Genomic DNA, 13,271 nt, shown 5'->3' with positions numbered 1-13,271 from the left:
AGCTGCGCATGGGCGGGACGCACGGGGGTGGGAGGGGGGTGTGTGGCGAAGGATCGGGAAAACCCCGAAGGACGTACGGGGTCTCGGGAGCGCGTACACGAGCACGTCGGGGCACGCGGGCCACGCACGAACACGCCGGGGAAGGTCCCGGCGAACTTTTCTCAGGGAGGGGAAGCGGGGCCCGCGGGCGCTGGTCGGACCGGCTCCGGCCCAGAAGATGGCGGCGCTGGGGCGAGGGGGGGCCGGCCTGCTGCAGCTCACCCTGGCTCTGATCAAGCCGGACGCCGTGGCCCATCCCCTGATCCTGGAGGTGCCCGGGCCGCGCAGGGAGGAAGGGGGGAGTGGTTGGGGAGAGCTGTCCGCCGGCGGCGGCCTCCAAGGAGGCGGGCGCTTCTTTCCTGTAGGGAGCCGTAGCAGGCTCCGGAGCGAGAGCGGCAGCGGCCCCGCGGGGTTAGGAGCGCGTGGGGGGAGGGGAGGCGCCCCCCCAGTAATAAAGCAGGACCTTCAGTTTGCCGAGGGCCCGGGCTCTTATAGAGAGGGAAACTGAGGCAGAGCACGTGTCTGCGATTTGGACCCCGAGGGGGTCTTGCTGACCAGAGCCTCCATGAACAGAAACTGTCCGAGGTCCGAGGCGTGTCGCTGCTGGGCGCCCCCTGCGGGCTGAAGGCCGGGGTTAACATACAGCAGGCGCCGCATAAATGCTCTCCGCGCCTGTTTAGAGCTGAGCTCCCGGGCAGATTTCTATGGGCACTGGCTCTTCCTGGGAGGCCCCGGGGCCGGGGTCCCAAGGACGGGCTTTTTAGCTGCCCTGGGTTCCTTCCAGGCCATTCACCAGCAGATCCTGAGCAGTCAGCTCCTCATCGTGCGTGTGCGCGATCTGGCCTGGAGGCGGGAGGAGTGCCAGAGGTTTTACCAGGAGCACGCAGGTGGGTGGGGCCGGGGCCCTGGGAGGGGGGGTGGGCGCTGCCCGCGGGATGCCAGCTCTGTCATCTGTCTCCCACAGGGCGCTTTTTCTACCAGCGGTTGGTGGAGTTCATGGCCAGGTACCCCTGCTTCTCTGGGGGAGGGGGGGTGGGTGTGGAGCTCATGGGTCACCCCCTTTTCTCATCCCCAGTGGCCCCATTCGGGCCTACATCCTGGCTCACGAGGACGCCATTCAGCTGTGGAGGAGCTTGATGGGACCAACCAAAGTGTTCCGAGCCCGCTTCGTGGCCCCGGACTCCATCCGCGGGCGCTTCGGCCTCACGGACACGCGCAACACCACCCACGGCTCAGGTGGGTGCAGGGCCGAGGTGGGGGCAGGGCAGGGCGTTCCCGGGAGCGCTGACCCCCCCCTTCTCTCCCCAGACTCAGTGGCCTCTGCCCGCAGAGAGATCGCCACCTTCTTCCCCGACTTCGATGAGCGTCGCTGGTACCAGGACGAGGAGCCCGGCCTGCGCTCCGGCCCCGTGTACTATGACCCCGAGGGAGGCATTCACTGCCCCCGTCCGGCGGCCCCTGCCAGTGACCTGGCCTGAGCCTCGGTTTTCTCCTCATGGTCCTACCCCACAGGTTTGTTGTGAGGATTCATTGAGAACAACTCACCCGGTCAGCCTCGTGCAGCTGGGGAAGTGTCTGCCCTGGTGTGTGACTCCGGCTCTCCCCTCCTCCAGACCTGCCCATGGAGCCTCTGATCCCAGCCTCCCCTGCAGCCCCTAAACTCCCCTCTGCCTTCCTCTCCACCTCAGTCCTTCTCGGGCCCTCCCCTGCCCCAGCCCCTGCCTTTGTAGGGGGCAGCATTTTAGAGCCCACAAGCTGGCCTCTTTTGGGGGAGGCTCCCTCCTCCCCACACTGTCCTCCCTGACTGTGTGGAAGGCGGCCAGTTTTTGCCTTCAGTCAGCTTTGGCCCCTCAGGCTCATCCTGCTGCTCGAAGCCTGGGGAAACCCCTGGGTCTTCTCAGGTCATTTCTCCGACTTGGGAAATTGGTGTCTCAGGATTTGGCCTTTAGATTCCTGCTCTGGAACTGGTCGGGTAGACCCGAGTTCAAATCCTGCTCTAGTCGTGGAGACCATGTCCACATCCTTGCACGGGAAGCTTTCTCTAAGGCCTCTCAAGAACTCGGATGACATTCCACAGCATCCCCCGCAAAAGGGCTGATCTGACACAGTGCCTTCTGGGAATCATGCTGGCCCTTGGGTTCCCCAACAACGTTATTCGCTCCCTGTCATCGGCAGATGGAGGTTTCTTTGACATCGGGCCCTGTCCCTTGTACTTTTCTCATCAAGCGTCACCTTGTCCTTTCTGCCCATTTTCTTTCTCTCCCCCATTAATAATGGGGATCTCCAGTGTCTGAGCCTTCTTCCCCCCCCAAGAAGAGCTTTTTGTTGAGCTCCCCCACAGGACACTCCACAGTTCCATGTCTGTTCTTCCATCTTGTACAGATCAGCTCTTGATTTCTGCCTTAGCTGCCCCCTCCTTTGGGGTCACCTTGTTGCCAGCTGCCTCTCCCTCCCAGCTGCACCTCCACAGAGGACTTGGGACTGGGAGCCAGGCTATCACCCCAGTGCCAGCCGCCTTTTCTCCCCAAATACCAATTTAATCGTGTGTGCCCTTAGCCGGTGACTTCTGTCACACTCATCCCTGAGGGACAAAGTTTGCCCCAGGAAGCTGGGCTGTTGTGTAGACTCAGTCTGCCAAAATTCACGTTCCAATGTCAAGCGAAAAGCCTTTGCACAACAGTCCTGGCTGAAACTTGGTTGTGCCTCTTAGCTGCTACGGGTCTCTACCTTCATTTTCCTTACCTATAAACTGGACATCCAGGTGTGGCCTGGAGCTTAGTACAAACTGCTATATGAACCTCCTGGGATCAGGGAAGTGGAGCACTTGGCCTTCAGACATCTCCCAGAAGAAGCAACGCAGCTGCGCCCTGAGAACTGGACATTGTTTATGTGGTTTAAGCCTGTTCTTCCATTTCCCCAATAAATACATGGTTGAGGGATTTGAACAGGCAGGATTCAGTTAAAGAAATCAAAGCTACCTATAGGCATATGGGAAAGGGCTTTAAATTACTTTTGATGAGAGAAATGCACATTTAAAACACTGATAATACCCCCTTGCACTGCTCAGATTGGCCAACGTGACAAAAAAGGATCGTGATAAATTCTGGAGAGAATGTGGGAAAATGGGGACTAATGCATTGGTGATTGAGTTGTGAACTGATGGGGCCATTCTGGAGAGCGATTTGGAACTATGTCCAGAAGATGACCAAACTGTGTACCTTTTAACAGCAATACCACTGCCAAATCTGTAATTCAAAGAAATCATAAAACGAGGGAAAGGACTATTTGTACAAGCAAGTGCTAGCAAAATGCTGGAAATTGAGAGGGTGCCCATCGATTTGGAAATGGCTGAGTAACTTGTATATGAATGTAACTGAGTACAATTGTGCTGTAAGAAATTACAAGCAAATTGCCGAAAAACCTGGAAAGTTGGGTACAAATTGATGGAAAGTGAAATGAGTAGAACTAGGAAAGCAGTGTACACAGTACCAGTGACATGAATCTATTGTGAATGACTCGAGTCTTCTCAGCAGCACAATGGCCCAAGACAAGTACAAAGCACTTCTGAAGGAAAATGTTATTCATATCCAGAGAAGACAGATGGGCTCTGAGTGCAGATGGAAGCATATTTTTTCACTTTATCAAGGGGGGGGTTCTCTTTTGTTTATTTCACAAGTGATTAATATAGAAATGTCTTGCATGATAGCACATATATACACTAGATCAAATTGTTTCCCTTTGGAAGAGGGGAGAAAAAGGAAGGAGAAAACTTTGAAATTGTAAAAATGAATGGTAAGAAAATGTCCTGTATCTGGGGGAGAAAATAAAATACTCATATATATATATATATATATATCTTGAATCATTTTCTCTTGGAGTTGGGGCCTAGCAGTTAGATAGTAGTGAACCTAATTGGGGGGCAGACAGAGAATGATTCAGATAGGTCTGACCAATCCTACTGCCCAAGGAAAACAGCCTTTGTATTCCTGGCTGCAATCTGTCCTCCCTTTGTCCCCTGGAGGAGTACTGCATGAGCCCAGGTGGAACAGCCCTGGGGGGTTCTTGTTCTAGGGAGTAGGTGTAGGAATAAGGAATAGGCTTTTCTGGGTGCCCACTGGGCTCTGTGAACCCAGCAGCTAGCCGATGGGGTGTTGTACTCAAAAACGGCTCTCAGCCCCTGAGCAGGACTATATGACATTTCTGCATAAAAATTGTTAAGGAGATTTGTTATCCTGCTGAACATTCATGGATTCAGACACCAAAATCTGGAAGATTGTTTAGTGAGGATGTTGAGAGATGATGGGAAGCAGAGATGGGTTTCCTGTGTTGAGACAGAATGGGATTGGGGGAATTTTCAAGACAATTTGACATGAAGTTTCTTAAAGCATAGATATTTTAAGTCCTGACTGTCATTTAAAAGAACAAAATGTAAAAGTACTACTATACATTTAGGAAGTACCTACTGTATTACTAGACATCAGGCCAAGTGCTGGGGATACAAAGGAAGGCAAGGGACAAGCTATAGAGAGAGCTTGATCTCAGAGGGAAGGCATTGAGGTTAAGGATGAGAAAGTCTTTCAGAGGGGAGGAAGGGCAGGAGAGATAATTAGAGAATGTCCAGAGCTGGGAGGGATAGAATCTTGTTTGGGAAGGCCTAGGTGGGAAGAGTCCATGATGGGTGGAGGGAGGACATTGCACAAAGATCTAGAGGGGGCAGGTTATGGAGGGCGAGTGCCAAGCAGAGCATTTTGTACTGGATATACAGTGATAAGGAGCCACTGGTGTTCACTGAGTAGTGGGGTGACATGGTCAGATTGGCATTTCGGGAAAGTTTCTTATGGGGATGAATCAATCCGACACCTCAGATATGGAGAAAATTTGGAGGGTTTATCAAAGATTTTCCAGAATGTATGTACAGTCAGCCTTCAAGATACAGCCAAATCGCCTCCATTTTTATGCCTTTTCTTAAACTGCTCTGGCTGCCAAATTGTTCTCCCGTGACACAACTAATGTTGACATTGGTCCTTTTCTTATTCTGGAGATACTCTTATTTTTTGCTAATCTCCAGAGGTTTTCTATACAAACAATCCTGCAGTTTCCCCGCCATCCTGTTGCTTCCGTTTTCTGTTTTGCAGTCCAGGTAGCACAATTTTCCTTATAGATATAGTAAAAAATGCTTTCTCAGAGTCAGCAGCATGGCTAATGACACCTTCAGTTCTAAGGCTAGAATGCCATTGTAAAAAATGGCAGTCATGCTGCCCTCTGCTCAGGTCTGGGTTCATTTAAGGGTACTATCATCCCCCGGGAAGAACATGAATAAGCTAGGAGTAAACTCAGACGATGCCCTCCTTTATGGGGAGAAGTGGTAAGGTGAGGGCTAGAGGCTGGCTTTTCTCCCCATGTTGGGGAGGAGAGAAGAGAAAAAGAAAGGGAGAGAGAGAATGAGAGGAGACAGAGAAAGGGAGAAAATGAGAAAGAAGAAAAGAAAGAAACAATGAGAGGAGAAAGAATTAGAGGAGACTGAGAGAAAAGGGGAACAAATGAAAAAGAAGAGAAAAAAGAAACAATGAGGTGAAAGTGAAAGAATGAGACAAAGGGATAAAATGTGAAAGAAGAAGAGAGGTAAAGGAAAAAAGGAGAGAGAAAGAGGAAGAAAGGGAGAAGTAAGAATTGAGAGAGAAGATGGCCCAGTTAAAGAGTTTATTTGAAAGCATTGTCACTGGTCCTCTTCTAAAATGAAGGATGCCCAATGATTTGTGAGGGGCAGTAGCTGCCCCATTAGTAACTGAAAAAGCCAAATCCAGCTGGACAATGCTATTATTTCCTCCTCTTCCTCTCCTTCCTCCTCCTGTCTTTGTCCTCTTCCTGTTCTTTGTCCACATGAATAAGTTCACCTACTTTGGCAATATACTTAAAAAATTTTTTTTTAAATTATAGCTTTTTATTTACAAAATATATACATGGGTAATTTTTCAGCATTGACAGTTGCAAAACTGTTTCAATTTTTCCCCTCCTTTCTCCTACCCCTGCCCCAGATGGCAGGTAGACCAATACATGTTAAATATGTTAAAGTATATGTTAAATACAACATATGTATACATGTCCAAATAGTTATTTTGTTTCACAAGAAGAATTAGACTTTGAAATAATGTACTATTAGCCTGTGAAGGAAATAAAAAATGCAAGCAGATAAAAATAGAGGGATTGGGAATTCTATGTAGTGGTTCATACTCATTTCCCAGAGTTCTATCACTAGGTGTAGCTGGTTCAGTTCATTACTGCTCTTTTGGAACTGATTTAGTTCATCTCATTTTTGAAAATGGCCACATCCATCAGAATTGATCATCATATAGTATTGTTGTTGAAGTGGTCCTGCTCATTTCACTCAGCATCAGTTCATGTAAGTCTCTCCAGGCCTTTCTGAAATCATCCTGCTGGTCAGGCAATATACTTTTAAGGGATGTACATATTTATGATCAGACATATGCATTGCCAAGAGCTAGCTCAGTGTTTGAAACAGAGAATCCAAGGAAAAGTGTGATAGAAAAGAGATATTAGATTGACTACCAAACTGAAGATCTACAGAGTGGTTGTGTTGATCTCATGACTGGGAGACGGTCTACCAGCGCCATACCAGGAAACTGAATCGCTTCCATTTGGATAGTCTTAGGAAGACTCTGGAGATCGCCTGCCAGGAGAAGGGACCGGACACTGAGGTCTTTTCTCCAACTAACCTGCCAAGTGTTCCAACTCTGCTACAGACAGCGCAACTCTGTTGGCTGGCCACAAAGTTCAAAGACCAAAAAGACTTTTATGGAGAACTCACACAGAGTAAGCGCTCATATGGTGGTCAGAAAAAAATTGATACAAGGCCTCTTTGAAGAACTTTAGAATTGATTGCATGACATGAGAGACACTGGTATAGGACACTGGTATATTCAGCATGGAGTTCCCTTATCAGAAAAGGTGCTGTGCTGTATGAGCAAAGCAGAATTGAATTATTCAGAATAAGTGCAAGATGTGCAAAGTTAAAGAGTCCACTCCTAATGTTCATAGGGACTATTTGTGTCTAACCTGTGGCAGTGCATTCCGAGCAAGTATTGGTCTGATCAACCAGAGTCTAACATACTGTAACTTGACTTTAACATAGTGAGATCATTTTGATCCTCTTTGAGAATGAAGGGCAACTTTATAAAATATCTTTGAATCTAGATTTTTTTTCTTTCTCTACTTATTCTATCATTAAAAAAAAAAAAAACTGGAACAATTAACATCTTTGTCTTAAGTAACTTTCATTTATAACTGAAAAATCAGGCTTTGATAAAGTCTCACAGACTGGCCAGGCGTCACTTGGATGGCTCACATGAGTGGAAATAGAGCTCTGAAGGTCCTCTCTACCTGAGGATTCTTATGTGAAGGCAAACGAAGACGTCTTTTCCCTCAATTCTTACCTCAATCACTGAATGGATGTTGCCACGGACAATCTGAGACCCAGCTAAGGAAAAAGCCAAGGTGGCCCACCAGATCTGGACCCATCACACTTGTTCTGACCTGCGTCTTGTGATACTGGAATGATCTGGATATGAGAGGGAGGCTGGTGACTTTGCACACCTCTGCTTCACTTAAACCCAATTCCCTTACAAGTAATGTCATTTATCCTCTTTGAGAAGGAAGGAATAACAACAACATCAATAGCAGCAATACTTTATGAATACATTCTAAACTTTCTGTGGCTTCAGTGGAGGTGGAGGAATGTCTTCTTTTATAGCAACAATCACCTCAAAATACTATGTAAATGCTAGCTGCTTATGTTCATCATCATTTATTTCTTTACCTGTTTCTCCATTTTTAAAATTATTTTAGGGCAGGTTGAGTAGAAGGGCCACCCACTGACTGGGCCCTGTAACCACTAGGATCATGGGTCTGAGGAGCAGATAGAAGTCCCCTTTGGCTGAGAAAAGGGAAGTGAATTCTGCCAGGATTCAGGGGAATGAGACTACTTTCTTAAATCTTACCTAGGCTTTCCCAAAAGAAGCAAGAACCCCAGTGAGATGTGTCATGTGCCCGTGCACATGACACAGCACGACTCCAGTATTCGGACATAGCCGCTGAGCAGCACAAAGGGGCTGATGGCTGGAAAGCAGAGCATCAAGATAGTGGACACAAAATGAAGCCAAAGATCAGGCTTCTTCAAATAACGCTTCCATAGTTCAAGGCAGCTGTTGATAAAATAAAAAGAAAGAAAGCTGCTCATCAGCAGCAGGATGGATATGGAGGCCTTGATCTCCGGGGAGGCTCTGGAAGGGAGGCTGATTCTGGGCAGGTACTGGACTTGCTGGGAGTATTTCCTCAGGAGAATCACCATGTAGCTACTTGTACACACCATCAGTCCCACAAAGAATGCATCTCGAAGATAAGTGAGGATGATATAATCTGCCAAAGAAGGTTTCCAGGAGCAGTACAAGAACTCAACAGCCTCCGTCTGATTGGGAGGGCCTGGCCTCGGGCCTGTCACATAAATGGGCACATCGATGTCTACAAGGAGGCTCCCGAGCCAGCAGAGTAGGCAGGAGGGAAGCACATATGTTGGGGCTCCTGCTTTGAGCCTTGCAGCCAGGGAGCCACTAGGACTGATGATGATAGCCTGGAAGCAACTTAACAGGCAAGTAGTGCAGATGGAAAGACCCCGGCTGACACACTGAAGATACAGAACCATTTTGCACCCCAAATCATTTAGGAAATAGTTCATCCTCAGCACTGCAATACTCATAGGGATGCTTCTGGACAAAAGCAACGTGGTGTTTGTCAAAGTCAGCTGAATGATAATGAGGTTAACAGACCTCCACCGATGGCCTGTGAGATAAGGAAAGCTACACAGACATAGGAGAATGGAGCTCCCCAGGATCCCAAATGCTGTCTGCAAAAGGAAAATGGACCCCAGAAACAGGAGGAGAGGAATCATTCTCTTTGTTTCTTAGGGAGGAGAATTAAAGCCAGAGTCAGCAGGACCTATGCATATTTCGGAGGACAGAAGAAAACAAGAACCTTTAACACTCAAACTGAGTGGAAACCACACAGAAGTAATAATTATTCACCCTCTGGGCACTGAACTTGCCAGTCTGAGTGGAATTCAAAGATGTGGCTTCAAAGGGGAAAGCACAACAGTCATAGCAATTCTGGTGTGAGGAATGGGCAAGTTTGCTCCTTGGTACCTCAAGTGAAGGTTGATGATCATTTGAGGATCAAGGAGCTAGAGAAATATTGATGCAAAATTGTATAACTTTAGCATACACACACACACACACACACACACACACACACCAGAAGGGGAAGGCCTTGTCAATCTGTGCAACAGTGAGTATTTAATTTATTAAGTTTATGAAAAGTTTATTCAAAGTAAACATGTTCAATACACTCATATACACGTGCACATATATTGGTCATTACTCATTTCCTATTCTTACCACCCCCTACCCCTGCAAAATCCCATGGAGACTGAAATGAGCAAAGAGATTGATTTATCCCAAAACAATATCATAAAGACAAAGAGCCATAGGAGTTCCAATCAATGCTATAATTCCAATGCAATGATGAACTCCAAATCCAGACAAACTTGCCATTCCCCTCTAGATAGAGAAGCAATGTCCCCAAAGTGTATGTTGACATGTACTTTGTTGGACGGGGTCAGGGCAGGGATTTTTCTTATTCAATTATACATATTTTATTTATCTCATTTTCTCAGCATGATTGAGGGGAAGTGGAGAGAAATGTGAAAGGTAGAAAAGGTAACTTTTCATTGGCTGAAAAAATTTAATTGAAGAAAATCTAATGCAGTTACTCCTTTCCCATTCTGCCTTCTCAATCAATTCCAATCAAGAACTGTCCTTGAAAGCCCTTGGTCCTCTGAGATATGGAAGGGGCAAACCATGACCCTATCCCTCCTGGGCTTGACTCAGTGCTTTTCCTGAACCCAGGCCCTGGCACATTTCTTCTAAAACTGCTTCCTTTCCTAAATTTCTTAAGTGGTGCAGGCACAGGTGGCAGCCTCTGTGGACCTTCAGAAATAGAGGGAGCTTGGCAGTAGGTTCTATGAAACATTCCCTTTGCCCTCCTGTGATTAAGAATGAGATGCACCCACCTGTGCACACCCATAAATTCACAAGAGAAGTAACATAGAGATGGGCTGGGCAGGGAGGAAAGGGAGCAGGTGAGCTGGCATTTTTATAGGAAAACTTGTGGGGTTTGGCTAGGAGGGAGAAGATGAGGGGAACTGAGGCAAAGAGTGAGTAACAGTTAATGTGCTTACCCCCAAATGCCTCTATGTCTCTTGCTCCTCATACCCTATTTCTGGATCTCAGAAGCCCTGTGCCTTCATAGTGTCATCTTCAGGAAGACAAAGATTTACTTCAGTTGGATTACAGAATCTGCTCCTGAGGAAATAGGATGTTTAAAGCTTTTTTTCCTTTGGCAAAGAATGGTGATGGAGGCTAGGCCTGGGATATCAGTGATGGAGGGGACAGCCAGAAAAGAAAGAACTTTCTACCAATGCAAACTGGCAGCTTCTCTACAACTTGCAATATGAGAGTTGCTTAAAGCACAGAAATGTCTGTATGAGCTAGAGGCAGGATGTCCTCCAAGCCAGGCCTTCCTATCCCAAGAGCACTCCTGAAACAAAGCCATCCATACTGGCTCTTGGGAGTAGGGAAAGAGGAAAAAGCCTATGTGTGTGTGTGTGTGTGTGAGAGAGAGAGAGAGAGAGAGGGAGGGGGGGAGACACACACACAGAGACAGAGAGAAAGAGAGACAGAACAGAGACAGAAAAACAGACTGATGGGGGGAGAAAAAGACAGGTGGAGAAAGATGGAAAAACAGACAAAGAGACAGAGACAAAGAAAGAAAGAGAAACAGAGACACAGAGAGGCAAAGAAACACACAGAGAAACAGAGAAAGAGAAACAGACAGAAAGAAAAGAAATGTCTCTAGAAAGAGAAAAACGAAAAGGGATGGAGGTGGGGAAAAAGAGCGAGATTGTATACATATTCATGTTAGCTCTGTAACATGAATTCTCTATTGCCATTTAGTTCCCCATTTACCTCCAAAGGATCCCAGCCCATTCCTGATAAGTGCTTATTAAAGGATACCTGCAGAGCTCTAGTGGAGGAATCAGTCGTCTCCCTGAAGAAAGCTCTGGTTTTCAGGCTATCAAAACTATTCAGGCCTCTCATTTCTACTTGTGAGAAAGATGAAGGAGAGACCCATGAAGTGGCTTGCCCAGAGTGAAACCGCTGGTAAGTATCTAAGGCAGGATTCAAAGTCAGATAGTGTTGAATCCAAACCCAGTGCTCTATCCACTGCACCACACTGCCTCAATGAGGACCATTCTCCCATAGGAAGTTTCTTCAGACCCAACCCAGCTCCCAAATTCCATTGGAAAGCAGAGAATAAGTGACATTTGACAGAGACTGGAGGAGCTGGAGCAGCAGCTCATCCCCCAGTCTGAGACAAAGGGTATCTTTCTCTCTCTAATGAGAAGGGGCTATCAAATTGATATCATTAATTACAATATGCCTTTATGAAGCACCTTCAGTGTGCAGGGCACTAGGTTAAGTCGTCACTGACTTGAATTCCTGAATTCCTGACCCCAGGGACTCCTGGGCAGAAGTAAACAAGCTTTTTAGGTTCCCATTATGAGGGGAAGGACTAGAACCTGAGATTGGGAACTGGTATCACGAGCTCTCCCTGCACAGAAATATGCTTAGCTCAGATGGAGCAAGGTCAGACACATATAAAGTATCCACTGAATGAGCAGTGTCATGGTAGACATCCCTAAGATACACATCTGGATAAGACTTCCCTTGTGGTACTTACAGAATAGTCGGGTGATAAGACACCATAGCCAGGGAACTAGAGAGCCAATCTGGGAGGCAGGAAGACCCAGGAAGAGCCTCTTCTTACAACACAGCTGGAGAGCCACTTGACATTTCAGGGCCCACCGGCCTCTCTCAAGTCCCCCACTCTTTTTTTTACCCCAGAGGCATCAATTTGTATTCTTTTTTTAATGTTAAATATATGTTAAAATATATGTTAAATCTGACATATGTAAACATATTTATACAATTATTTTGTTGCACAAGAAAGATCAGATCTTTAAAAAGGAAAGAAAATAAGTAAGAAAACAAACTGCAAATGAACAACAAAAAGAGTGAGAATGTTGTTATGATCCATACTCTGTTCCCACAGTCCTCTCTCTGGGTGTAGATGGCTTGTAGAGAGAGAGCTCCTGACCAGTGGGTCATTATATCAGAGAAACTGCAGGTCTGTTCTCCATCCATTCTGTCCATACCTTCCCCGAAGGCAGCACCTGAGGTTCCAAGCCAGAACCCTCTCCTCCTCCTCTTCAGTCATGGAAGAAGCTCCACCCTGCTTGGTCCCTGTCCGTGACCTCAAGACAGCAGAGGACACTGCTGTCTGTTCCTGAGGAGCAGTCAGGGCAATGGGGGGGGACAGTTATTGGGGCTGGCTCCCTGAGCGCCCCTATCCCAGGGCAGTGATTATCCTGTCACCTGCTGAATTAGTGACACTGATTGCAGAGGGAGCCAGGGACATCTCCTAAGGACCGGGCTTCTGTATCAGAAACAAATTACCATTACCAGTGACTAGTGATTAATTACAATCATCAGTTAATGAATAATGAAAATCACATTTAGCAACTAGGAACAGTTGAGAGAGTTGTCTATGCTATCTATCTTTAACTATCTGTATTCTCTCAATCTATCAGGTGTATCAAGAGCTATCCTTTATATCTATCTTCATCATAATCTTCTTCTTCTCCTCTTCCTCTTTTTATCCTTCTCCTCCTCCTCTTTCTCTCCTACTTCTCCTCTTCCTCTCCTTCTCTTTCTTCTTCTCCTCCTCCTCTTCCTCCTTCCTCTTCTTTTCCTTCTTCTCCACTGGCCTAGCACCAACTCTCTATAATCTATCAGTCTATCATCTAGCTCTAGTATATCAGTCTCTCTACCTCTACATCCATCTATCCACCATTCTCTCTACTTGCCATTTATATCTCTAATTTTCTGTCTATCTATAATGATCCGAGGTGTATCAGTTAACAAATAATTGAGTAATTTCTATTAGATAGAAACGGATCCACTTGGGAGGGAGAAATCCTTGCTTATTTCAGGAGCCCACGGAACACACCAACTGCTAACCAAACTGCTCTTGCTGAAGAGAAG

General features: G+C 46.8%; 2 protein-coding genes across 3 annotated transcripts; one reads left to right on the top strand and one right to left on the bottom strand.

Annotated features, from left to right (window-relative positions):
- The first annotated feature begins 29 nt into the window (after window positions 1–29).
- Window positions 30–3,884, top strand: NME6 (NME/NM23 nucleoside diphosphate kinase 6). Of its 2 annotated transcripts, XM_074272136.1 has the most exons (6): window positions 30–310; window positions 824–926; window positions 1,004–1,043; window positions 1,115–1,275; window positions 1,348–1,551; window positions 1,975–3,884. In XM_074272136.1, the coding sequence occupies exons 1-5, from the start codon at window positions 218–220 to the stop codon at window positions 1,515–1,517; spliced, it is 567 nt and encodes a 188-aa protein (XP_074128237.1). In that variant the 5' UTR covers window positions 30–217; the 3' UTR covers window positions 1,518–1,551; window positions 1,975–3,884. The 2 variants fall into 2 exon arrangements, with proteins under 2 accessions (XP_074128237.1, XP_074128236.1); XM_074272135.1 differs by having other exon boundaries at window positions 1,348–3,884.
- Window positions 3,885–8,095: 4,211 nt separating this feature from the next.
- Window positions 8,096–8,755, bottom strand: LOC141544029 (vomeronasal type-1 receptor 4-like). Its single transcript, XM_074269683.1, has one exon. It carries the CDS (start codon window positions 8,753–8,755, stop codon window positions 8,096–8,098), a length of 660 nt encoding a protein of 219 aa, XP_074125784.1.
- Window positions 8,756–13,271: the final 4,516 nt, after the last annotated feature.

This window comes from Sminthopsis crassicaudata, chromosome 5 (assembly GCF_048593235.1).
Source record: "Sminthopsis crassicaudata isolate SCR6 chromosome 5, ASM4859323v1, whole genome shotgun sequence".
Taxonomy (NCBI): domain Eukaryota; kingdom Metazoa; phylum Chordata; class Mammalia; order Dasyuromorphia; family Dasyuridae; genus Sminthopsis; species Sminthopsis crassicaudata.
This window is presented reverse-complemented; position numbering and strand designations above follow the sequence as displayed.

Coding starts and splice junctions, on each gene's coding strand:
- NME6 (XM_074272136.1), top strand. CDS start 218: ATGGCGGCGCTGGGGCGAGGGGGGGCCGGCCTGCTGCAGCTCACCCTG. Junction 927..1,003: donor GTTTTACCAGGAGCACGCAG/GTGGGTGGGGCC, acceptor TGTCTCCCACAG/GGCGCTTTTTCTACCAGCGG. Junction 1,044..1,114: donor TTGGTGGAGTTCATGGCCAG/GTACCCCTGCTT, acceptor TCTCATCCCCAG/TGGCCCCATTCGGGCCTACA.
- LOC141544029 (XM_074269683.1), bottom strand. CDS start 8,755: ATGGTTCTGTATCTTCAGTGTGTCAGCCGGGGTCTTTCCATCTGCACT.